Source organism: Gekko japonicus, unplaced genomic scaffold (assembly GCF_001447785.1).
Source record: "Gekko japonicus isolate JY-2015 unplaced genomic scaffold, Gekko_japonicus_V1.1 scaffold4275, whole genome shotgun sequence".
NCBI lineage: Eukaryota > Metazoa > Chordata > Lepidosauria > Squamata > Gekkonidae > Gekko > Gekko japonicus.
The window spans coordinates 51967-77705 of record NW_015161543.1 but is presented as its reverse complement, the minus strand read 5'-3'; the positions used below and the strand labels follow the sequence as shown (position 1 = coordinate 77705).

Below are 25739 nucleotides of genomic sequence, written 5' to 3'. Positions count from 1 at the left end.
AAGCTACAGCAGGAAAAGAGGGGGGGAAACCTTACCTTTCGTTATCTGGAAGGGTTAGCCATTGCAGTATCGTTAATATTCTGCGTTCATGAGGAATCATACTAGACCAGAATAAAGGAAACAGGATAAAGCATCAGCTAGACCATTGAGTTCAATGGGCTTAGAAGGACGTCACTCTGGTTAGGACTGCACTGTAAGTCACAGTAATGAGATCTCATCGTTATTCACAAGTTTCTATTGCTCACTCAATAGATCGCAGCAACTGTGCAAATTTAGGCTGTGTTTGATGGGCTCTTTTTGTAGCAGGAGCTCCTTTGCATATTAGGCGACACACCCCTAATGTAGCCAATCCTGCAAGAGCTTACAGTAGCCCCTGTAAGAAGAGCTCTGTAAGCTCTCGGAGGATTGGCTACATTAGGGGGTGAGTCACCTAATATGCAAAGGAGCTCCTGCTACAAAAAGAGTCCAATGGTAAAAATTGAGCAACTTGATCCCCCATTCAACTAAGGATAAGGTGAGGTAAAAAGGTTCTCCAAAAGACCCCAGAGGGATTACAGGAAACAAACCCACCTTTTTTATATGGCTATAATAGACATTAATGAGAGAAATTCAGAAAGGTAGCCCTGCTGGTCTGAAGATCTTCGCCACCCACGGCCTGCCAGACACCATCGTCTCGGACAATGGGACAACGTTTACATCTGAGGAATTTCAGCAGTTCCTCAGCAACAACCTGATAAAACACATCAGGTCGGCACCTTTCCACCCTGCTACCAATGGCCAAGCGGAACGCATGGTCCGGACAGCGAAAGAAGCATTAAGCCGCCTGACGGAAGGTGACTGGGAATGCCGCATCGCCTGTTTCCTCTTAACGCAGCGACCAACGCCAAACCCCATAAGCAGTTGCTGCCCAGCGGAACTATTAATGGGTCGGAGGTCAACAATCCTACTGGACCGCCTGCACCCCGATCGGGCTCCTGAGCCACGGAACTCCTCCCAGCAGCAGCTCTCTTGAGAGCTTCCTTTGAGAGAACAACTCCGAGAGAACAACTGACCCAAGGTCACACCAGCAGCTGCAAGTGGAGGAGTGGGGAATCAAACCCAGTTCTCCCAGATTAGAGTCCGCACACTTAAACACTACTGCTGGGTCCAGGGGCAACTTTAAGACCAACAAAGTCTAATTCTGGGTATAAGCGTTCATGCACATGCACACTTCATCAGATCCAGATATGAGTCCAGTAATACCTCAGAGGCCAAGATTTTCAGGGTATAAGAAGAAGAGATTGGATTTATACCCCACCCCTTCACTTGGAGTCTCAGAGCGGCTTACAAACTCCTCTCCCTTCCCCTCCCTACAACAGACACCCTGTGAGGTGGGTGGGGCTGAGAGAACTCTGACTCAAACTGCTCTTTTTCAAGGACAGCTGTGCCAGCGCTTGTGACTGACCCAAGGTCACATCAGCAGGTGCAAGTGGAGGAGTGGGGAATCAAACCCGGTTCTCCCAGATTAGAGTCCGCACACTTAACCACTACACCAAACTGGCTCTATAAGCTTTTGAGAGTCAAAGCTCCTTTCATCAGATAAGACAATGGAGCATTTTGGGAAAGTACTATATAGATACTAGATGTCATCGTTGAATCAATATGAAGGGCATGTTTTAATGACACAAATTATGAAAGGGGTGGGGGGAACAGAGAAAACTTTATGCTACTTGACTTAAAAGCCATTTAACCGGTGGAGCCCAGGGCGTCAATTTTAAGGCCTGAAGTTTGAGTCCAGTGGCACCTTATTTTACTTCTTTTTATTTTGGGGATTTTTACCCCGCCCACAAGCAGGTCTACCTTTAAGACCAACAAAGTTTAATTCTGGGTATAAGCTTTTGTGTGCATGCACACTTCTTCAGATACATTAAAACAAGACTTCCTCAACCATTACATACAGGTAGAGAGCGGGAGGTATGGGGGGTTAGTTGCCAGGAAGGGCTAATTAGAGTCAAGGTGCATAAGTAACCGAGTGTTAAGTATAGTTTTAACAAGGGGGGGACCCGCGATACTCGCGGGGGGGGCAGTCTCTCTCTTTCCCCCCAGTCTCTCTCTCTCTCTCCCCCCCTTCTCTCTCTTCCCCCAGTCTCTCTCTCCCCCGCCTTCTCTCTCTTCCCCCCCAGACTGTCTCTCTCTCTCTCTCTCTTTCCCCCGTCGCAGCGTGGCCCGCGCGGCTAACATCCGCCGGGCCTTGCCGGGCTGTCTCCCCCCCTCCCCATTCCCCCTCCCCCCGACTTTCTCTTGGCACTTTCGGTGGGATTTAAATATCCCCCCGATATATTTTTTTAAGTTTTTTTAGTTTTTAGATTTTTGTGCACCCCTGGGGACTGCCCCAAGAGTGCACAAAACTCTCCCTGCCCCCCAGCTGCCCCCGGAGCGCTGATTTAGCGATCCACACTCCGGGGGCAACTTGGCTATTAGATATATAGATGTATCTGAAGAAGGGTTGTTTGTTGGTCTTAAAGGTGCCACTGTACTCGAACGTTGTTCTGTTGCTTCAAACCCAGGAGTCATTTCCTGTGGGAGTGCACAGGAGCGGAGCTCCAGCAGTAAGGAGCCCAGGGGGCGGGCACATGCAAAAAGACCCACCCCCTGCTCCCAGCAGCCCTCAGTTGGGCCACAAGGAGCAAAGTCTCCAGGTAAGTTGTAGAGCCGCTCCCCCCTGGCCCGCCTTCAGGTACAAGCTTTCCCTCATCTGTGAGGGCAGATCTTCGTGTGTCCCCCCCCATAGCTAGCAATCCAAAAGAGTCCAGTGGCACTTTTAAGACCAAGTTTTATTAAGGTACAAGCTCTCCCTCCTCTATGAGGACAGATCTGCACGTCCCCCCCCCCAATAGCTAGCAGTCCAAAACAGTCCAGTGGAACCTGAGTGGTGGGTGTTGCCTTCTGACACACTTCCAGTGATGTCAGGGGGTATGGCATATGCAAATAAGTTATGCTAATAAGTTATGCTAATGAGCTCCTGCACCTGTTTTTCTATGAAATGACTCCTGTTCAAACCAACACAACCACTCCATCTGAATCTACTTTTATAGCCTGTTCTTGTGGAAGCTGAACATCATCCATTTCAACTGTACAACATTTTATATCCAAGTAATTTTGCCTGCCTTTAGCCATTATGACAAGCTGCCATCGGGCACGAACACAGTTTGTTTCCATGCTCAAATGCTCCCCTTCCTCCTCCTTTTGCGTGCAATGCTTGGTTGAAACTTGCTGGGTAGATTGAGCTGCAGTTTGCTGTAACAACTCAGTGCAGGGGCCCTGGCAAATTGAAGTCTCACACCCCCAGCCACAACACGAACTGGGATTCTAACCCTCTGCTACATCCCAGTTTAAAACTCTGGGATTACATTAAAACTCCCAGTTTGCTGAGGCTCCTGCATTCAGACGGTCTGGAAAAGTTGGAGCTTTGTCAGTCGATAAGTTTTCAACCAAGCTCCATGCACCAGAGGAGGGAGACAGGAAAGGAGCCACATGAATACGGCTACGAACTGTGTTCACGCTCAATGACAGTCTAATTACACCTTCTTGTAACGTCTGAATTCAGCCAGTGTTTAATATTGTGGTTGTGCGCTGCATTCTCTCTCACACTGTTCAGAAAACAAAGATTACTTACGGCGACCAAAAGAATGTACCAGCTTTCACCCCTTGCTTGGCGGCAGTAATCCATATCTAATGAGGAAAATATAAGCAGATTACAAAAAGGGCTCAAGACTTTTGGTCACAAGGGAGAACAATTAATAGAACTAAATGTCATAACACATTCTCCCTCCCCCCACGTTGGATTCCATCTCTGCCACTTAAAATTGGAGCCTTCATACTGCAAACAGATTAGAAAGCCAGAACGTCAAATCAGTGTTACAAAGCTAAATATCCTGACCAGGGCCCTTCCTCTAAACATTGTGCACTGCAATTCCACACATGTAAAATTCCAGTAGAATCAATTATATTGTTCACATAACCAGCCATCTGGACGTGCAAAGGTCACAGGAGAAGCCTGGAAGCATGGCTCCCTGCCCACAGCAATCTTGGTTTGTGCAATTTTGCATTTAGCACACATTGACAAGTGCAATTTTCCTGGCTGCGCGCAAGGTCAGCTCACCGCAGGCCAGGGCCACCACATGAGGACTTTAAAGTTCTCTTCACATAGCCTCCATGTGCCCAAGTATTGTGTAACGGACATTTATATGCATGCATTCACATCCAGGACCCTCCATCTTTCTACATAAAACACCAGCGAGCATTTGTCAGGTTTCAAAAAAACAGAGACATACCAGGATAGCAGCGTACAGACCCTTAAGCAGTTTAACATATGCTAGGCAAAGTTAAGCATACCAGAATGGCCAGAACTATCAACTGCTCTGCGCTTTTATAGCCTGGTAGAATATTCCAGCTACTTAATGTTCCATGACGGGGGTCCCCAACATGATGCCTTGCACTTCAAGCAGAGGTCATTTCGGGGGGGAATCGCGAGGGATCGCAGTTCCCCCGGGTGAGGTACAGGGGGCGGGGCACATGATGAAGCCCCGCCCCCTGCTTCCGGCCGCCCCGCTTCCGGTCCTCATTCAGCCAGGAGGAGGCAGGAGAAGAGGGAGGGTAAGTTGCTTGTTCCCTGCCTCTCCCCACCCCTGCCTGCCTGGAGCCAGGGAGGGCCTTGGCGGGGCTTCCTCGCACTCCCTCCGGCCTTGCAGGTCCACCGCCGGGCCCCTCATGGGGCTCGGCAGTGGAGCTGCAAGGCCGGCGGTGGCGGCCGGGACCGTTGGGGGCGGGGTGTGTGGCCTTATGACACACTTCCGGTGATGTCAGGGGGTGTGGCATATGCTAATGAGTTATGCTAATGAGTTCCCCTAGCTCTTTTTATATGAAACGACCCCTGACTTCAAGACTAACATTCAGTTATTGCACAGCAAATCTCAGGGAGGGAAGCAGTGCAAAATTTAAATCCAAAGGCATTCTTCATCACCTACCGCTGGCCAGAAGCATCAGATTGCTACAGGACTGCTTTGTTACAGAAAGGCGGCACAGTGATGGAAAACTAAACTGTGTACAATATGCTATGGGAGAAACCAACATTCTAGTAGCAAATTAAAAGCAAATACAACACTTGGGTTGATTAATTCAGGAGTATTCAGGTAACCAGTTCAACCATCTTTGGTGGTGCACACTGGTCCTTAATGAGTCACAGTAGTGGGTCCTTAAGGGGCTAAGATAAAGTACCATCTGGACAAATAAAAGATGGTCTAACTCCTCAAAAACAAAGCTATCAAAACTAAATGCTGACTCCTAAGATGGTTATTTCACTACTTTCAACCTTTGGCAAAGAATTCCAGCATTAGTCATGAATGTGTAAAGAATCAGTCAAGAACATGCAAAGAATCCCAGTATCAGTCATGAATGTGCCACCAAAGTCCAGTTTCAAGAGTCAAAGTTCCCTGCTTTCTGCTCTGTCCACGAACCACCATGAACTGTCACAAATGGCTTTAAAAGTTTGTGGAAGTTTGTGACAGTGGATCCATCATGAACTTCGGTTCGCAAACCACAAACTGGGCAAATTCCGTGACGAATTTTGCTTCTTGGTTCGGTTTGTGCCCATCCCTAGTAAAATCTGGCCCCGGTCACACGGGAGGCTTTGATCTGCGAGAGGGACAGATCGGGGGCGCATCAAGTAGGCGCGATCACACCGCAACATCTGGGAAGTGGCGCGCACTCGTCCCCGATCCGTCTCTTCCGGCTGAAGATGCAGATCAAAAAAACCCCTACAAAACACTACTACTTACCAGAAAATCCGCAGCAGGGGCAGCCGTGGGATCGCCGGCGCACCCGTCTCTGGCAGCATGCGAGGCCCCCTGCCAAAGTGTGCAGGCGGACACATGCGCAGCGGGCTCGCCTCGCTCACCCATCTGTGGCTTCCCCCCAGCATCTGATCATGCCGGGGAGCAACTGTGTGGCGGCTCGGGGGATCTGTCTGATCCCGCCGCCGCGCTTCTCTTTTGATGCGGCTCAAAAAAGCCACACTTCAGCCGCACCTTTCCCCCCAGTGTGACCGGGGCCTCTGTAGCCTGCTTTGCCAGTTTCCAAACTTGTGATTCACTCTTGCTTTTGCAGTCCCCCAAGGATAATCTACCTCAGCAAATTCCATATGGGCTTGCCCCGGTGCTTCAGCTGATGCAAGAACTGGTGCACAACTGCTAGGAAAATATTCTACTATTGCCACAGAATCTAGGCTGACTCTCTGTTATTTTCAGGCCTCGACCTAAATCACTGATTCTGACTTAACACTGTTAACTGCTTGGGCCCAACAATCACCCGTGCCCCTGTGCAACCAAGGCCTTCTTCTGCTCTTCCCCTCCCTACATTGCCACAGAATCTAGGCTGACTCTCTGTTATTTTCAGGCCTCGACCTAAATCACTGATTCTGACTTAACACTGTTAACTGCTTGGGTCCAACAATCACCCGTGCCCCTGTGCAACCAAGGCCTTCTTCTGCTTTCCAGGGACAGCAAGAACACCAAGAGGTGTTTCTGAAACATTGCCTCACAGCTATGCAATCCCCTTTGCCCTGAGCCTGAGCATCCTTTGGCATGGATGCTATCCTGTCTTAAATAAACTGGCTTTTGGCAAGTAGGCTAAGATTGCCAGGGATTTAATTGGGCTGGATGGAACTTCATGGTGTATACAACTGCTGCACAGATGCTTTTATTTAGATGGGAAAGATTTGGAATGAGTGATGATAAATTTAGTAAACAAATGCTTAGACGTTTTGACTCTGGAAACGCGGCTCAGATTTGCAGCAAAAATGGCACGCGCCTAGAAATTAACATTATTTCCTAGTAGCTCAAGCACAGGGAGTTCACAAGTCTTACAGGATGAATTCTGGAGAACCAAGTCCTGCTTATCACTGACATCTGCATATAGGGTCCAAACGTATATGAGAAAGTGTCCCTAGCAAATGGGGGGGGGATATTTAAAGGAAACTTAGATGGAAGCCTATCTGCTACAAGCTCTACATCTTAATCACCCACTTTCCTTCCATTGCCTGGGTATTTACTATTGTGGCTGCTATTAAAACTTTACACTGCCCTCCCTGTTCTTAGCTAGACTGTGGGGCAATATCTAAGTCCTTATTGCTCTTTCTCCCCCAGGGGCCTGGAAAATAGCTGGCCCTTCAGCCCCTTTGTTAATGGGAGCTCCATGTCCCTTTTGTCCAGGAAAAAAAACAACACTTCCAGTTGCTTAAGAAGTTGGCCACTTGTAGAAACACCATGTTCCTTGCTGGACATTGTGATGACAAGAAGCGTACATTAATCTTTCAAGGTCAGCAGACCCTTTGTATTGGCTTTGGGTGTTGAAAGTAAAAGAAATGTGGCCATGTTTTCAGTCCCCCTTTCAGTAAATGATAAGGCCACAATCACATGGACCCCCACTGGTGTAATGTTATGTTCTTCCAAAAGCTGATGGCCCACAACACTCTTTGGATTGCTACTCTGGATTTTAATTTAACCATTTTTTTGTTAAAGTGCTATGATTAAATATTAAAGGAAGATAAATTATATCTTGAAAAGGGGGACTGAAAAATAATTCTGACAGGATCATTTACTCTTGACAGGATCACTGAATTCAACGAAGAAGGAGAAGTGTTGGTTTTTATACCCTGCTTTACTCTACCTTAAAGAGTCTCAAATCGGCTTACATTGGCTTTCCTTTCCTCTCCCCACAACAGGCACCTTGTGAGGGAGGTGGGGCTGAGAGAGTTCTGAGGGAACTGTGACTGGCCCAAGGTCACCCAGCCTGCTTCATGTGGAAGAGTGATAAGTGAGGCTGAGAGAGTAGGTAAGTGAGGCTGAGAGAGTTTTGACAGAACTGTGAGTCGCCCAAGGTCACCTAGCAGGCTTTGTGTGGAGGAGTGGGGAATCAAACCCGGTTCTTCAGATTAGAGTCCACCACTCTTGACCACTATGCCATGCTGGCTCTCACTCCCTAACTCTTACTCCCTAACACAAAACTGCAGTCCTAGTCACAGCCAGGGGTCGTTTCGTAGAAAAAGAGCTAGGGGAACTCATTAGCATAACTCATTAGCATATGCCACACCCCCTGACATCACCAGAAGTGTGTCATAAGACCACACCCCCTGACATCACGCCGCCGGCCTTGCAGCTCCACTGCCGAGCCCCATGAGGGGCCCGGCGGTGGACCTGCAAGGCTGGCAGGAGTGCAAGGAAGCCCCATAAAGGCCCTTCCTGGCCCCAGGCAGACAGGGGTGGTGAGAGGCAGGGAGGAAGCAACTTACCCTCCCTCTTCTCCTGCCTCCTCCTGGCTGAATGAGGGCCGGAAGCGGGGCGGCCGGAAGCGGGGGGCGGGGCTTCATCATGTACCCCGCCCCCTGTACCTCACCCGGGGGAACTGCGATCCCCCGCAATTCCCCCCAGAAATGACCTCTGGTCACAGCTAACTTCGACCCTATAACATGTAGTTAAGAAACAACAGAGGAGCCCGCTAGGATTGCCAGCTCAGGGTAGGAAAATACTTGGAGATTTTTTGGGGGGTGGAGTCTGGGGAGAGGAGGGTTTGGGAATAGGAGGAAGCTCAGCGGGGATATGATGCCATACAGTCCACCCTCCAAAGGGGCCATTTTCTCCAGGGGAACTGAACTGTGTCACCTGGAGAACAGGTGTAATAAAGGAAGGTCTCCAGGCCCTACCTGGAGGCTGGCTCCCCTACAAAGACTGATTTTGTATGTAGTAACAGAACTATTATTTTTGGCTACATTTCACAAGCTTTATAAGAACATAAGAGACGCCAATCTTGGATCAGGCCAAAGGCCCATCCAGTCCAACACTCTGTGTCACACAGTGGCCAGAAATACCAGGTGCCATCAGGAGGTCCACCAGTGGGGCCAGGACACTAGAAGCCCTCCCACTGTTGAACCCCCCCCCCCAAGCACCAAGAAGACAGAGCATCACTTGCCCCAGAGCCCCTATCTATACCTTGTGGCTAATAGCCACTGATGGACCTCTGCTCCATATGCTTATCTAATTCCCTTTTGAAGCCGTCCACTTGTAGAAACACTCTCTGGGGCTGAGAAAGCTCTGACAGCTTTGAAACTTACTGGTTGTCCTCCCCACCATCTGTGGTTGAACTTCTCCCGGCCTCGCAGACTAAAGGCGGCATCAAATACAGGGTCATACATTGAATTGCCAATGATTCCATGAGATTCAGGGTAGAGTCCCTTTGTACAAAAGGAAAATTAAAATTAGTGAAACTCTTTATACTCTGTGCCCTAAGCATTTCGTTGACTTTTTTAATAGCATAAGTGCTGTAATCAAAAGAGACTTTAAAAAGTGTTGAAACTGTTAGGTAATTAAGTAGATTATTAACTAGGCAACATGACTTCAGTACAGAAATTACTAGGTTTAAAAGGAAGAATGTAACGGCTTCAGATGATTGTATAGAAAGCAGGGGTTTTTTCCCTCAGAGACAAAGATCCATCTTATAAAATACTCTGTGAAGTAAAATCCATAATAAACAAAAGATCTCTTTCCCCTACCAGTACTGTTTAATTCTACATCTATATGACAATTTATAGACAATCTTGTGGAGTCATGAATAACAGTTTAAACATTTATAGTTGTATACATAGTGGTTTAACATTAATGGATCTACCTATTTTTTTTGGTATATTATTCCTGCCTGCTAGCTCAACTATCCAATTAACTCAAGTGAGTACTAAAAGAACATCAGATAAATGTTCTGTCCCTCACCTGAAAATCACTTTACACGTGAGAACACTTCACCTACATGGATGTGTACAGTTACAGGTGATGATCAAATATTTTTGTAGTGTACACATATGCCAGAAAACTCAGGGTGGTGGAAAGAGCCATCAAGTCACACAGATACGTAGCTACAGTGGGGCCTCTTGATACCCCGCCCTTCACTATCCAAAGGTGTCTCAGAGCGGCTTACAAACTCCTTTCCCTTCCCCTCCCCACAACAGACACCCTGTGAGGTAGGTGGGGCTGAGAAAGCTCTGACAGAAACTGCTCTTTTTCATGAACAGCTCTTATCAGAACTACGGCTTGCCCAAGGTCATCCAGCCAGGTGCAAGTGGAGGAGTGGGGAATCAAACCTGGTTCTCCCAGATTAGAGTCCGCACTCCTAACCACTACACCAAACTGGCTCTCAAACTTACCAGCAAGGCCCCATGGCTTCCCATCCAGCCCAGCCCAGCCCCCCCCCAACTTTCAATGTTTGTTTTATTTATGGCACTCACTTGTGGTGTGTGAGGGGTGCCCCCCAACTTATTTAAAGGCTCCCCGAATTTAAAAAATCCCAGCTACGGGCCTGAAGTCACAGCTGACTTATGGTGACCCCGTAGGGTTTTCAAGGCAAGAGGCATTCAGAGGTGGTTTGCCATTGCCTGCCTCCACATCACGACCCCGGTATTCCTTGGAGGTCTCCCTTCCAAATACTGACCAGGGCCAACCCTGCTTAGCTTCTGAGATCTGAGGAGATCATGCTAGCCTGGGCTAATACCCATATAGATAACAAAACATGTTTTCTTCACAAAATAGTGAGTACACAACAGTCTAGCTAGGATGTGTGACACATCCCTGAAAGTTAATATCAGGGAGGGAAAATGCTGTGAACAGTTTCTTGATTGTTGCTTTAACAAAATCCAAATAAAAGCTATGTGGTTAAGGCCATGGGCTGGGGGGGGGATTACCTCAATTTACACCAACAAGGACCAGGATGGAATTAAAACACAGTTGTACCACCCTCCAGTTTTTGGCAATGTGTGTTTGCCTCTAGTAACTATTAACTTTGTCATGACACAGATATGTGGAAAACATAACCTTTCTCATTTCTGCTTCAAAGCATGGTAAAAATGTCATTTGCTGGTTTACACACAAACATGCATGAAGCTATGTGATACTGAATCAGAATCAAGGTCAGTATTGTCTACTCAGACTTGCAACCAATGCTCCCTCTAAGCTGTGGAGTCTTGTGAACAAAAATTCTGCTTTGTGAGCGACTGGCATTAAAGTTGTGAGTGAGCGATTTGGCTACTGCTTAAATTAGTTTGCTCTGGAGCCAGCCTTCCTGAGCTAAGACAAAAATGTGTGAGCTGGAGGCTAAACAACTGAGTTAGCTCACACTAACTCAGCTTAGAGGCAACACTGCTTGCAACAGCTCTCCAGGATCTCAGGCAAAGAGGTCTTTCACATCACCAACTGCCTGGTCCTTTATACTAGAGATGCCAGGGATAGAACCTGGGACCTTCTGCATGCCAAGCAGATGCTCCGCCACTGAGCCACAGCCCCTCCCCAGAATGGTTTACATTCCGAGGTTTTCCTTCTACCCTTCTTCTCATTTTACAATTTACAGAAGGATAAGATCAATTTCATTTATCCATAAAGCAAATAAAAATGACTTACTGTTGCCAGAGTATATAAGTTAGGGAAGGTTTTTGTAGGATAGACAGGCCTCATATACGGAGCATGAGTTCCACAGGATCCTGAAAACAATATATAGGATGGTATATTATAAAGCAGAATGAGTATAAACAAAAGTAAACACCAAAAGGTGCCATGGTTAAATATCATCTCAACACATACAGGACTCCTATACCAAGCTCACTTTTGGCAAGATGTAACTACTGAAAACTATATACATTTACAACATGAATACATGAACTATACAAAATAACCCATTGTATACTGGATCTTATCCAGTACCAGTTTTGCTATATGCCGATGACTTAGTGCTGATATTGAGGACGTGCATTGGGCTGAAATGTGCAATAAGAGCCTTTATTGCTTATTGTGACAGTGAATTATTGGAAATTAATGAAGAAATTGAAAATAATGATATTTACTAAGTCATCTAAAAGACAAAGTAAGGAACGGAAAATAGGAGCTTATAAATTCCAACAGGTTGATGAATTTAAATATTTAGGTATCATTTTTCAATCAAATCTGAAATGGACCAATTATGTCCACTATCTTAAAGGGAAAGTTGAACTAGCACTATTGGCACTTAAAAAAAGTTTCTACACCCATGAAACCCAATACGTTCCAGCTCTTCTGAAAGCATATTGAGCCTTAATTTTATCTCATATTTTGTATGGCTCCCCAATATGGTTCACAGGTCAGGTCTGGTAGATCTTTTGGAAAAAAACTCAATTAACTTTTTCGTAAAATTTTATCTCTGCCACCATCTATCGCTTCTTCAGTGATACGTTTAGAGTTAGGGTTACCAAAGATCTCGACCTTGATTTGGAAAGCTATAGTCAACTATATATAGAGATTGTTGACTGCTGAAAATCTTCCAATTTTGACCTCTCTATCAGTACAAGATCGACATTGGCAAGGAAGAAATAATGCTGTGGACACAAAACAATTATGCATACGTAAAACAGGGAACGGAACTTCTAAAGCCAGAACGGCTCTCAACATAAAATTAATGGAGAATGACTGGAATGCATTACAAAGGGATGCCACACAGAAATGTGGGGATTAAATACTCCATCAAATTTGACATACCACACTATCTGTATGTGCTATCCATTCCTAAATTGAGAAGAGCATATATGGTGGCACACTGCAATGCATTCCCATCTGCACAGATGAAGGGTCGTTTTCAGGGCATCCCAGCAAGACAACGTTACTACGACTGCCCATTAGCAACTATAGGCTCATTTGCCCATATATTTTTCTGTTGCCCAAAACATGCAGTTGCGAGATAAAATTTCCTGAGGAAATGGCTATTAAAATTTTCTTCCTTTTCAGAATCTACAAGGTTGAGGCTTTTGCTGAGTACTCTGTGCCATAACTGTATAATAGATGCGGCACTTTTCTGTTATACTGTCTTTTTAAATGTCTAAAACCTTTTTAAAAGTCTAAATTAGTATTTATGGTATATATGGTATATCAACCTAATAAATTGAACTGAACTGAACCCATTGTATAGAACAAGGCAGTGTGTTTCTTCTAAATGCGTTGTCTTTTTTTAATCTGCAAGTCTCTATCTGGAGATTAATAGAACAATAAATTTAAATGCAGTTTTAATCGTGCATCTGCCCCACTGGGGAAACTTTTATTGCCTTTCTGAACAAGCTACAAACACCACATTCATCTACTAGTAGTTTAACCATTCATGAAATAACAAAGGTTTAAGTTTATTGAGCCGCACGAGATATTTAAGGGATGTTTTACTAGACTGATGAATTTTATAAAAAAGAAAGCATGCAACATTTTTATAGAGAAACACACACCCCACACACCGAGAAGCTGCTCCAATAAAAAGGCCTAATCTTACCAATTTATACCTGACTCGGCAAACAAAAATGCCATAGATTCCTCAAAGCAATAAACGGAGGCCACTGATATATCTGATTTGCCCTATCAAGGCAGACTCCACTTAAAGCTAAGAAGAAAACATGGCGCTGGATAGCAGAAGTAGTAGTACACTAAACATTACCTTTGGGGAGCGAGGTCCTCCTCCCTGCAATATACTACCCTTTTCAGTTGTTACAGTTGACCACGTGTATGGAACAAAAGTGCTATGTGCAATCCATCCGTTATGTGCAACCACTGTTTTTTAAAAAAGGGCAATGCACACATCCCCGTTTCAGAACACACATACCAGACTACAGATTAAACTTAGGTGTGGTATCCATGTACCAAGGTGGAAAATCCACTTGTTGCCCTTTCTAGAAGACATGGCACTCACACATATTGGGAAGATGACACATAGTTCATTCCATATGTGCAGTCACAGCACATGGGAACATAATGTCTAGAAAGAACTACTACTACTACTACTACTACTGTGAATACGGTGTTTTCTAGACTTCAGCTGCCTTTTGGGTTTTCATCGGTGCGATCAGTTCAACTTTACATTTTGTTCCCATTTTTCCTCATCACAGTTCCATCTGTTCATACTCACATTGAGGACTGGGGGGGGGGTTGGGGGGAGTCAGGGCTTTTGCACGTGTGCTGAAGCGTTGTAGCATTTCAGCAGCCTCTAGGGGGCTCCGCAATCCCCATTAAAGTACACAAGGACTTAGGATCATTCCTGGCGTACATGTCTCACCCTTTATTGGTTGCCTCTCTTCCCGCATTTGAGCAGTCTCTCTGATTGGCTCTCCCCCAATTTTAAATTCCTTTACCTGACTTGCATCAGATGCAGAGCTCCAATGGCATACCTAGCATATCTGACACCCAGAGGTCAGAGGTCCCCCCACCTCTATATGACAAAATTGTCCAGAGCAGGGTTCAAGTGAGCTTACTCCTGATGAACTCAGTGGGGCTTATGTTCAAGTGAGCATGCATGGAGGGGGTGCTTTCAGGATGAGCCTGCCCCAGTCTCTAGCACCTGTGCCCTTTTTCGGGGGGCGGTAAGTCTCCATGAAAGCCCCCTCCTCATTTTGCTCTGCCAAGCCGCCAACTTTGCACAGAGTGGTGGCTGCTCTCCCAAGAGAAGCTCTGCATTTATGCACACGAACACCCATCCCTCTGGATGGGACTTTGGCCAAACAATACTCCTTCCGGGTTCCATGAGGGTCAAGGGCTCTGGGCTTTTGACACAAGATAGTCCCATTGAACACCTTGAAATGTGCTGCCACCGATGCATTCATAAAATAGATCAGGCGGCAGAGAAAATAAATGGGACATGAGATTGGCTGCCCAGGAAAGGCCACATCTGGCTGACCAGTCTAAACTGGTAAAATGCACTCTGGGCCACCGCTGCCACTTGCACCCCCAGACCAATGCTCCCGCTAAGCTGTGGAGTCCTGTGAGCAAAAATTCTACTTTGTGAGCTACTGGCACTAAAGTTGTGAGTGAGTGATTTGGCTACTGCATAAATTAAGTTTGCTCTGGAGCCATCCTTCCTGAGCTAAGGCAAAAATCTGTGAGCTGGAGGCTAAAAAACTGTGAGCTAGCTCACACTAACTCAGCTTAGAGTTGTACAACACTGCCCCAGACTATGGTCCTGTTCCTTCAAATGGAGTGCAACCCCATCCAGAATGAGAGACCTTCTGCCCATTAGTAGCTCTTCTGTCTTGTCGCAATTAAGCTTCAGTTTATTAGCCTGTATAATTTCATTTAACCGTACCTAAACTACAGACTTAAATGTTCATTTCCTCTGCCCAGGATCCTCTGACAATTAAGAGACAGTCTTTAGCACCCTCACCAAACTATGATATCCATGAATTCTTTGCAGGAAGCCCTGATAGTTAAGCTGGTGTAGACTCTCTACCAAGCTGTAGCATAGACGTGTAATCCACGTTGCTATGTAAACAGTAAAAGCAGCGTAGGGAAGAAAGAGAGAGATTATCCTTACTTAGTTTTTCAATGTTGCGCATCACTTTATCGCCTTTCTTCATATAGGATGCCCGGAAGCCATCGACAGAGAAGATGATCAAAGGAGGGCGAAGAAAACTGAAGTGTAAAAGGACACTTGTGAACTACAGGCTGAAGACTACGTGGCAGAAAAAAGAGAGCAACTGGAAGAACAAAGCCAGCTACAACTTTTGGAGGGTTCCTGGGCGACTTCACCTACAATAGTTCATATAAAAGACCAAGATGCACGTCATCCCACACTGGCAGCCAATTTTCTTAATAGTATGAGCACCAGGAGTAATATTTCCCAGCTCACAGGCGGCATCTACCCCCCCCCCCCCAGTAATGGGGTAGATGGATGATGGAATCTCAGTGGTAGAATAGTGGAGGCAGCGGCTCCTACTCAAAGGCCTGGTGGAAGAGCTCCGTCTTGCAGGTCCTGCGGAACTGTACAAGGTCCCGCAGGGCCTGGATCTCCTCCGGGAGCTTGTTCCACCAGGTAGGAGCCGCCACCGAAAACACTCTGGCCTTAGTTTGGGCAAACTTCACACTTCGGGGGCCTGGGACTTCCAGGAGATGGAGATACCCCGATCACACTTAACCACTACACCAAACTGGCTCCCTGTCCTACACACATAGAATCTTATCCTACACTCGTTTATAAAATATGTTTTCAAATAATAAATATGAGGCCTAGTTTTCCAAGTGAGCCCCAACCAAACATGAGACAAACCATGGAACTGAAAGGCAGATAGGAATTGTGAGTAAAACTAGGTAAGATGTTAGAAAAATTGTGAAAAGATCCCAGCAGAATGGTTTTTTGTTTCATTGGAAGATGCATGTCGGCTACCCATAGATGTACCACAGAGGTACAAACAGAAGGTTGAGGCCTGGAAATGGCACAGGGCTAACGTGTGCCACACTCCCAGTCTGCCATTGCCCTCAAGCTGCTATTTAGAAGTTTAAAATTCCACTGGAAATAGGGATGCCAACCTCCAGGTGGGTTCTGGAGACCTCCCCAAAATTACAACTGAATTCCAGACTACAGAGTTCAGTTCCCCTGGAGAAAATGGCTGCTTTGGAGGGTGGATTCTATGGCCTTATACCCCACGGAGGCCCCTCCGCTCTCCAAACCCCCTCCTCCCCAGGCTCTACCCCCAAATCTCCAAGAATTTCCCAACCTGGAGATGGTAACCCTGAGCCCATTGGGGAGGACGGCATACAAATCTAAATAAATAAATAAATAAATAAATAAATAAATAAAATAACGGGAAATCTGCTCCTCAGTCTTCCATCACTTCATTCAATTCAACCCTGGTATAATTTCAAAACAAGCATTCAGCTAAAAGCTGGTGGAGAGGACAGACTGCAGGTTGCATTCGGCACCAATTATTCGAAAATGAAAAAGAGGCACTCTTCTGTATCTGTTCTGACCCCCCCCCAAGGATCAGTAGTTCTCCATCTTATTACAGACTCCTCAGCACTCTGCTACATACCATATTCTTTTACTCTGCGACAGGCTCCCCCGGCTTTGAAGCTTTAGTAAGCCAACCTTTTTCTTTTAAAATGCCAGTCTTCTAATTGCATCTTCCCTAAACACACTTAATTCCATGTGTGCATTTTTTTAGCAGTTCTGCGTATCCTCAAACGGTCTGTGTTTACCAAGGATAATCCTAATTATCTGATAGCTGTCTCTGGAAAGTTACTGTCCCTATTTTGCCTTTTGGGAAATTGTTTGTTTTACCCAAAAAAACCCATTTCGGGCCCCTTTCTCAGCTTTTTGGAATCTAAATCTCTGAAGGATGTTCGGGCGGTGAGTGCACCTTAACATTTATGCTTGTAGGTATGCAAGTAAATGCATTCCTGTGGAAGCAAAATGACAGTCAGATTGCCAATGGGACAGCTTTCCACTTGGTTGTATGTCTGTCCACTTACGGTAACTGCTGGCATTTAAACTAGATATGGACGGTGCTAACACCTCAACTACATTTTGCATTTCTTAGGTACTTAACATTGCTAATGTGACATCACTAGGCTCACCTCCTTGAATCTCAGGATTTGGGTTTCTGGAGACCTAGCAACCCTAAGCTATTTTTACGACTCTCCGATTGTCATCTATTTATTTATTTATTGGGGGGGTTGTATTTGTGTGTGTGTGCGTGCATGTGCATGTGTCTGCACCTGGAGATCACATTGACCTCTGATGACTGACGCCTGCTGGGGGCCTGGAGGATATTCAGAGAGGTGGCTGAGTAAGGCCTGCCTCTGTCTTCCTGACTTGGTATTCCAAGGAAATCTCCCATCCAAGTACAAACCACAGTTAACCCTGCTTAGCTTCCGAGAACTGATGAGATCGGGTTTGCCTGGGCTATCCAGGTCAGGGCCAGTTGCCATTTATCTAGATAGCTCCCCTGTAAGAAGCTGCAAGACCCACTTGCGCTTATTTATTTTCATAGTTTATATTTGACATCCACCTGTTGAATCACTCTAGGATAGCACATAAATCCTCCACAAGCAGGGTTGCCACATCTGCACCTGAAGTCCTGGGAGCTTTTGGGTGGCAGAGCTTAAGGAGCGAGGAGAGTTGCAGGCGCCATGATCACCTGGAAGTGACATCGCACGTTGCTCAATTGGCTGAGCACAGGTGGGGGTTTCCATAGGTGGGCAAATGGTAAGCATATATATGAGCAATTTCAAAGCCGTTCAGGGACTACTTGTCCAAAAAGGCTCAGAGAACCTTGAACTTGTTACTGAACCGTTGTCAAATAAATGAGCACCGGATCCCACCTACTAGCCCAGTCCCCTATCCCTGCATCCTAATCATAGCATGAACACAGAGCCTGCATGCCTTCCCATTGTGTTTATCAATAGTTTTGCTGGGTCACAGACTTTCTGTTGTAAAATGTGGGTCTGGTTGTATTGTACACTGCTTTGAGAGGCTTGCTTTGAGGCTGGATAAATGAACATTATTTTGAGCCAGGAAATTGCTCAAAATATAGAATTCACTAAACAATATTATTTTGAGAATGCAAATAAGCCAACAAGATGGTTGGCATATAAATTAAAGAAACAACAAGAAAGGAACATTATAAAAGTAATGAAAAATAAGGATGGAGTTTAACAATATAAGCTAGCAGAAATATAAAAGATAACGGAAGAATACTATAAGATGCTATATCAACAGGATATACAAGATAAGAATCCAGAAGAGTCGGTATATGTACTTACCCTGCTGGGCATTCCGGAGCCCGTATTTCCTCACAATCATCCTGAACCCAGTGAGATTCTCCTAAAGTGAAAACATACAAAATATTGCATACTGTGCAGTTAAGGATTACTGCTGTAGCCAAACCAGTGGCATGCAATCCAAAGCTATGCGTGTTGACGTGTAATTCCCATTGTGATCACTGGAAATTACTCCCACGTAAGAGTGCATATGAGTGCAGCCACAAAACTCATTCATCTTCCTATACAGGTTAACTGATCACGGATAAGTTTAAAGAGTCACTGAACCCAGGCTCCTGATGTCTGTGTTCTTTAAGCGTAGCCGTGGAAGGGAGGGGACAATTTCAATTAAAGCCATGGCTCTAGGTCTGGGGTGCTTAACCTTTTCACACATACAGTTTTCCCCAGGGGTCGTTTCATAGAAAAAGAGCTAGGGGAACTCATTAGCATAAATCAGTAGCATATGCCACACCCCCTGACATCAGGGGCCTGGCGGTGGACCTGCAAGGCCGGCGGGAGTGCGAGGAAGCCCCGCCAAGGCCCTCCCTGGCCCCAGGCAGGCAGGGGTGGAGAGAGGCGGGGAGGAAGCAACTTACCCTCCCTCTTCTCCTGACTCCTCCTGGCTGAATGAGGGCCAGAAGCGGGGCAGCCGGAAGCAGGGGCGGGGCTTCGTCGTGTGCCCCGCCCCTCGCACCTCACCCGGGGGAACTGCAATCCCTCGCGATCCCCCCCGAATCGACCTCTGGTTTTCCCTCAGAGAAATTATCCCTATCTGCCCTTAGCCCAGTCACCAGAAACAAGTGCTTGAAACGTGTGAACTGAGTTCTCTTGATTTCAGCCAGAACTCCACAGAACTGTAGAACTGAGTGATCCAGTCCAACTTGCTTTTGCATGATTCCCCCTCCCTGAAATCTCAGCTAAGGTTCAGGAAAACCAAAGGGCCACGCGACACTAGTGGGGGCAGTGAACAGAGGGAACCAGACAAAATCCCCCCTTCTGTTCAGCGTGACCAGCAATACAGTTCTCGGCACACGGCACTTCTCTTAACGTACACTGTCAGCGGCTAACGTGTGCAAATCAAGACAAGGTAAGTGGGAGTCAAGAGGCATAACAAGGCAGTGTTCTGCCAGATTTGTGACCGATGTTCGTACTGGAGAAGTGAAGGGTTGGAATGCTGTTTTCCCATGTCTCAGCTCATATGGGAGTGAGTTGGTAGGCAGAATCACCGTTGCTGACCTTTCAAAAATATGTCCTCTGTTAAAAATTAGTCACTAACAAGGGTTCTGTATTGTACAGTGTATGCTCACTGTAGCACTGCTTCCTTGGATACCAAACCTCAAGATCCCGGGGAACTTACTGTGCAGTCTTAAACAGAGATGCACCGAAGGGGCTTAAAGACTTCCCAGAATTGCAAATGATCTCCGGAAAACAGAGATCAGTTCTCCCGGAGAAAATGGCTGCTTTGGAGGCTGGGCTGTATGACGTTTTACTCCACTGAGGTCCCCCTGCTTTCCACAGCCTGCCCTTCGCAGGGTTCACTGTGAAATCTCCACGTATTCCTCAACCCAGAGTTGGCAACACTAGTTGCACCAGTGGGCATAGAATGGCACAACTCTGCTTAGGACTGCACTGAAATTCACATATTGGATACTTCATGGTCTTTAATATTAAAGTTGTGCCCACAAGTCTCGTTCACAGGGTTGCTACATGAGTGCCTGTAACCCCTTGTAAACATAGGGGAAATGATATCATTGATGCATTGACATCACTTCTTGCTAAAACCCAGAAGTGACATCACTGACACCAATCACTACAGAGACCGGGGGGGGGGGAATCCTAGGGGATCAGTGACATCACGTCCAAGTTTAAGCAGGAAGTGACATCAACAAGTTGAGCACCGACAGGGAAAGGGGGGGGCTTTGGCAGGGATCTGCCTGCCAAAAGAGGGCAAGAGGCACCCCTAGTCTTTCATGACTATATACCCTTGCATGAACACAGGTCACACAAGTTTAAACAATGAGGAATAGATCCCACTATCATTTTTTTTAGTTCAGCATAAGCTTTAGTGTTCTGGAGCCCAATTCTGTGCAGTTTTCACTGCCGTACACTAACACAGCTATCTCTCTCTAGCATTTATACAACACAGACGAAAGAGACTGAAACTTCTGAAGACTGAGGTGCTACGATGCTGCATCCCAACCCTACACTTGGAGGTTTGTTTTCTAAATTATACCACTCAATCCAAGTTTGTAAATTATGGAAAACAGAATTCTCAGCTCTGCCCATTTTACAGCAGGTAGCGATGTGGAATAAATCTGAACAATTAAAAACAAAAAATTCTCATGGTGGGATGGGGTTGTGGGGGGTGGGAATCTTCAAGTAAAAGCTAGTTTGATATATGCAAGATGCTGGTACGGGACTTTGGCTCCGTGGTAGAGTGTCTGCTTGGTATGCATTCGGTCCCAGGTTCAATCCTTGGCAACTCTGGGGAAGGATCAGGCTGTAGGTGATGTGACAGACCTCTTCCTGAGACCCCGGAGAGCCGCTGCCAGTCTGTGTAGACAGTACTGACTCTGATGGACCAAGAGTCTGATTCGGTATAAGGCAGCTTCATGTGTTCAAGTTATCAGCGACTAGCCCAAGTCAAGCCAGAATATCAGCAGCATTCTATCCGCCGAAAGGAAGATGCATACAACTGATCCTTTTGAAGCTGGATTTACAGCCATTCTGGCCTAGAGCCCAGGTCACCAAGACCTTTTGCTACTGGCAATTCACAGGGAGGCAGGTTGGGAAATTCTGCTTCTCTTTAAAGGGAATATTGAAGGAGAGGAGTATCTCTGAAGCCGCTACTTGGGGGGAAACATACCCAGCATGAGGGAGTTTCTGTATAGAGGCACATCTCCATAGTCTGCCTGAATAACCTTCTGATCAAGGTTCCAAGAAAGGAAATAAACTGAGAATACATTGAGGCTATTATTTTAAGTGGAATAATAAAAGGGTAACCCTTTCAAGCTCTAGAGCACTGAGAGTAACTGGACAACCAGATAAGTTATCTAGGGAGATTCTGGAAATTCCTTCCTTGAAGATTTAGACAAGACTGGACAAATATATGTATTGGCTTTGCCTTAGGGCAGTGATGGCAAACCTTTTAGAGACCAAGTGCCCAAACTGCGACCCAAAACCCACTTACTTATCGCAAAGTGCCAACACAGCAATTTAGCCTGAATACTGAGGTTTTACTTTAGAAAAAAACAATCCATACTTTAACTTAAGTAAGGAAAGCAATCCCAAATGCTTTCATTTACTTAAAATTATTTGGCAGAGAATTCAACACTTTAATGATGGTCTGTGCCTAGTTGGGGCGATGGCACGTGTGCCCACAGAGAGGGCTCTGAGTGCCACCTCTGGCACCCGTGCCATAGGTTCGCCACCACTGCCTTAGGGTATAGTTCCATATTATATTTTTTAAAAAGTCTGGGAAAATAACCGCCCCTTTAAAGGGGAAGACACAGGGCTATTTAACTCTTTCTTGTGCTCCCCCCCTCCCCCAACTAGGGCAATAGTAGCTTGGGAATGGGTATGTAGCACACACGCACACCCTGGTTACCCTCCTCCCCTTTAATACAGTTTACAGTTGCACACTGAACGTCTGGGGAGAGATATCCAAACTTTAGCATCATTTTTATTATGATAAGGAGGGTGGATTAGATGACACACGTCTCCTTTCCAAAACTGTGGTGCTTATTTCTATTTCAGGGCAGAAACGGAACAGAAACGGATACCTTTGCAAACCACTTGGAAGTTAGTACAGCAGTCTCCTCTGGCCAGGCAGTCTTCAGAGCACTGGCAGGCGTTATCTTCATTCCTTGCCTCCCCACAGCGCTCTTTCGTACACTCCCAGCCTCCAGCTAGTATTAGTACAAAAGCAACAGAAAGAAGAAGGTATTTTTATACTGTCTCAGGAGAAAAAGCAAGAACAGTTGCACCTGCAGTCATTTAGTTTTTTCTTGGACAGAAGAACAAATCTTTGAACCAGTTAAGATTGTGTGTGTGTGTGTGTGTGTGTGAATTGCTGTAAAGTTGCAACCAACTTATAGCGACCCCATAGGGTTTCCAAGGTGAGAGATGAACAGAGGTGGTTTGCCATCGTCTGCCTCTGCGTAGCTGCCCTTGACTTCCTTGGTGGTCTCCCCTCCAAGTACTAACGAGAGCCAGTTTGGTGTGGTGGTTAGGAGCGCGGAGTGTAATCTGGGAGACCCAGGTTTGATTTCCCACTCCTCCACATGCCGCTGCTGGTGTGACCTTGAGTCAGTTACAAGTTCTTTCAGAGCTGTTCTCTCACAAGCAGTTCTCTCAGAGCTCTCTCAGCCCCACCTACCTCACAGGGTGTCTGTGGGGAGGGGAAGGGAAAGGGATTGTAATCTGCTCTGAGACTCCTTTGGGTAATGAAGGGCGGGGTATAAATCAAATCTCTCTTCTTCTTTTAACAAGGCTTGCCCCTACTTAGCTTCTAAAATCTGACAAGATCAGGTTATCCTGGACTAGCCAGGTCAGGGTATAGTTGTTTACTCCATGACATAAGGCACAGATACATTATCACCCTGCACTGGTTTTTACACTAGTTCGATTATTCATGCTTTGTTAAAAAATGCTGGGAATTTTAGTTAGGCTAGGTTTAGTAAGGCTCTTGAAGATCCTTAGCATCTTCCCATTATAGAACAGTTCCAAGGATTTTCTCTTAATTGTGAGGGGAAAGCTATTGAAACAGTTACATTTAAATAGGTTGTATCCTACAAACTGTTAGATCGCAGCTAACAAAGATCCGGAGAGTGATTTCAACAAAGTGATCAGCTTTATTATAGGTACGAACAAGCGCTTGAAAGAAGTCAAAACCAGAACAATTTAACATTGGTATCTAGGCTCCTTTTAAACATTCCTGGACTAACGTAGCCACGCCTACTTACAATAAACAACCAATGAGGTTGTGCAGATAACGTCCAATGAAAGTCCTTCCCTCACAGGGAATTGGTATAGTTCTGATTGGTCGCTGTTGTGGAGCGACCAATAGCAAGTTGGCTCGGAGGAGCCTTCCTCTGGCTCGAGCTTATCATGGAGAGTGAATGTGGTGATTCATGTAAGCCTTTTTGAATACACCACACAAACTGTGAGAACAAATTGCTCATGGAGACCACTCTTACCCACCCTTACAGCCCCATGACCTCTGAAATGCCAATGCAGAGGTCTGGGAACAAACAGGGACTGCAGCATGGAGAGAGAATCAGTTAAAAATTGCTCCTCCTCCACCAGCATGGTGTTCTTCAAACTGCAGTCTGGGAATTCTTGAGGGGAGGTTTTGTGAGTCTGATTTAAGGACAAAGTGAAAGCATTTCTCATGGTTATTTCTGGCCAATATGAAAATACAGCCCTCTCAGATTTCTAAGCATATGGCTAGTGTTAAATACTGGATTCCACGGATGGTCTGAATCCAAACTTAGTGATCAGCTCTCCTTTACTGGTGATTCAGCCAGAACAAAAAGCAAAAAGACTGGGCAACTGCCCTGTTTAAATAACATGCAACTCCACCCACGTCCCCAAACAGCTACCAACGGTTGCAGTGCGATGTGCATGGCACTGGAGCTTGGTGCGCAGTATGGTATAGATGGGTGCTAGGCTCGCTCAACAGGATCCCACCCTCATCGCCAGTGTTAAGTACTGGGTTCCATGGATGGTCTGACCCCAAGCTTAGTGATAAGCTCTCCTTTATTGGTGATTCAGCTAGAACAAAAAGCAAAAAGCCAGGGCAACTGCCCTGCTTAAATAGCATGCAACTCCACCCACTTTCCCAAACAACTACCAATGATAGGCCATTGTCAGAACCATTAGTTCCTCACTGGCCACCTCCAGAGTCCTGGTGGGTTATTGTTCTAGAGCTCCAAGCTCAGCCAGTCTCTGGTAACAACAGTCCTGGAATGCTCCAGTCCCAATACAGAACAGCTAGGGACTCTCCATTTCAGGAAAATGCAATGGAACCAACTTATCTCTTTCAAAAGGTGGGAGCTCATAGAGTTGCCATTATCAGCAGTCACCTAGTTTTCAGGTCACCTCAGAGAACTAGACCAGAAGATGTACTGATTGGTTGCCAGGAGCCAATAGCTCACCCCTAGAAACTCTTAACTGGTCGAGAAGCAACAAGGAGATAGTGTCCTAATCCAATAAGCACAGTTATTTCCAGTACAAAACTGAACTGGTTTTCAAAATAGATATATGTTTTCAACTCAAAGAGATGGCAGTTTCCAAGTGAATCCCAGAAATTCAGGTTGTGACATTGGTCCTTTCATATGCCTGTGAGCAGCTCTTTCCAAACCCCTTCCCAATCTGGTCATCTAGTTTCTCGCTAGAAGTTACCAACTAACTCCACAGCACCCGATACCAAACAGAATAGAAATTTATTAGAACATATGCAAGGCCTGGTCCGCTCCCTGATGGCCCATAACCAATAACAGCCAGCAACTAATGTAACAAGTGAAAAATGAAGCTAAAGCAAAGGCTTTTTCCTAAAAGGATCATGTTAAAATAACTATATAATACAACAATGGAATGTCATCAAATTCACAAGTCCCCACAATATAACACCAACTGATAAGGAAGTTTATTGTCTCGAATACAGCACCTCTTCCAATCAAGGGGCAAGGCTGATTAGAAGTTTGGCTCTTTTGATGAGCTATACATCAGCTCTTTTGAGCTGTGACCCTATAGAATCAGCTATTCTCTGAGACCCTGATCTTGTAAGCTGTGTACAAACAATAACAAAATCTTAAACTTGCTTCTGAAGTGTGGTTCTCACAGTTCAGATGATACCACAGGTCAGAGGCCTCAGTAGGGACACACAAAGCTTACTATGCATTTCGGGGGGGAAATTTAAATTAAAGGGGGGGGTTGTCAGATTACTAAAGTTCAAGAAGTCTAAGCTAACGGAAGAGATCGTCCTCCTTGCCTTCGCATAGAAAGGATTGGGCAATTTTGCCCAATTTCCCCCTCACATGACACATGGCCAAGATATTTTGTCTACAAAGGTCTCCCAACACTCAGCATCTGTTTTTCACCTGGTCATAGTTGGCTGCTGAAGGAAAG

At 45.8% G+C, this 25739-nt stretch overlaps 1 protein-coding gene across 1 annotated transcript in view; it reads right to left on the bottom strand.

The window, feature by feature from the left end:
- LOC107125824 (ectonucleotide pyrophosphatase/phosphodiesterase family member 2-like) overlaps positions 1–25739 on the bottom strand; it is a gene marked incomplete at its 3' end in the record, with an annotated part of 65769 nt that overhangs the window by 15928 nt on the left and 24102 nt on the right. The window contains exons 4-10 of the mRNA XM_015429286.1: positions 22391–22516; positions 18612–18672; positions 15385–15482; positions 11475–11554; positions 9146–9265; positions 3656–3711; positions 36–101 (exon numbers count right to left, since the gene is read on the bottom strand). Of these exons, the coding sequence (XP_015284772.1) occupies positions 36–101; positions 3656–3711; positions 9146–9265; positions 11475–11554; positions 15385–15482; positions 18612–18672; positions 22391–22516 (607 nt within the window). The remainder of the gene's footprint in view (positions 1–35; positions 102–3655; positions 3712–9145; positions 9266–11474; positions 11555–15384; positions 15483–18611; positions 18673–22390; positions 22517–25739) is intronic.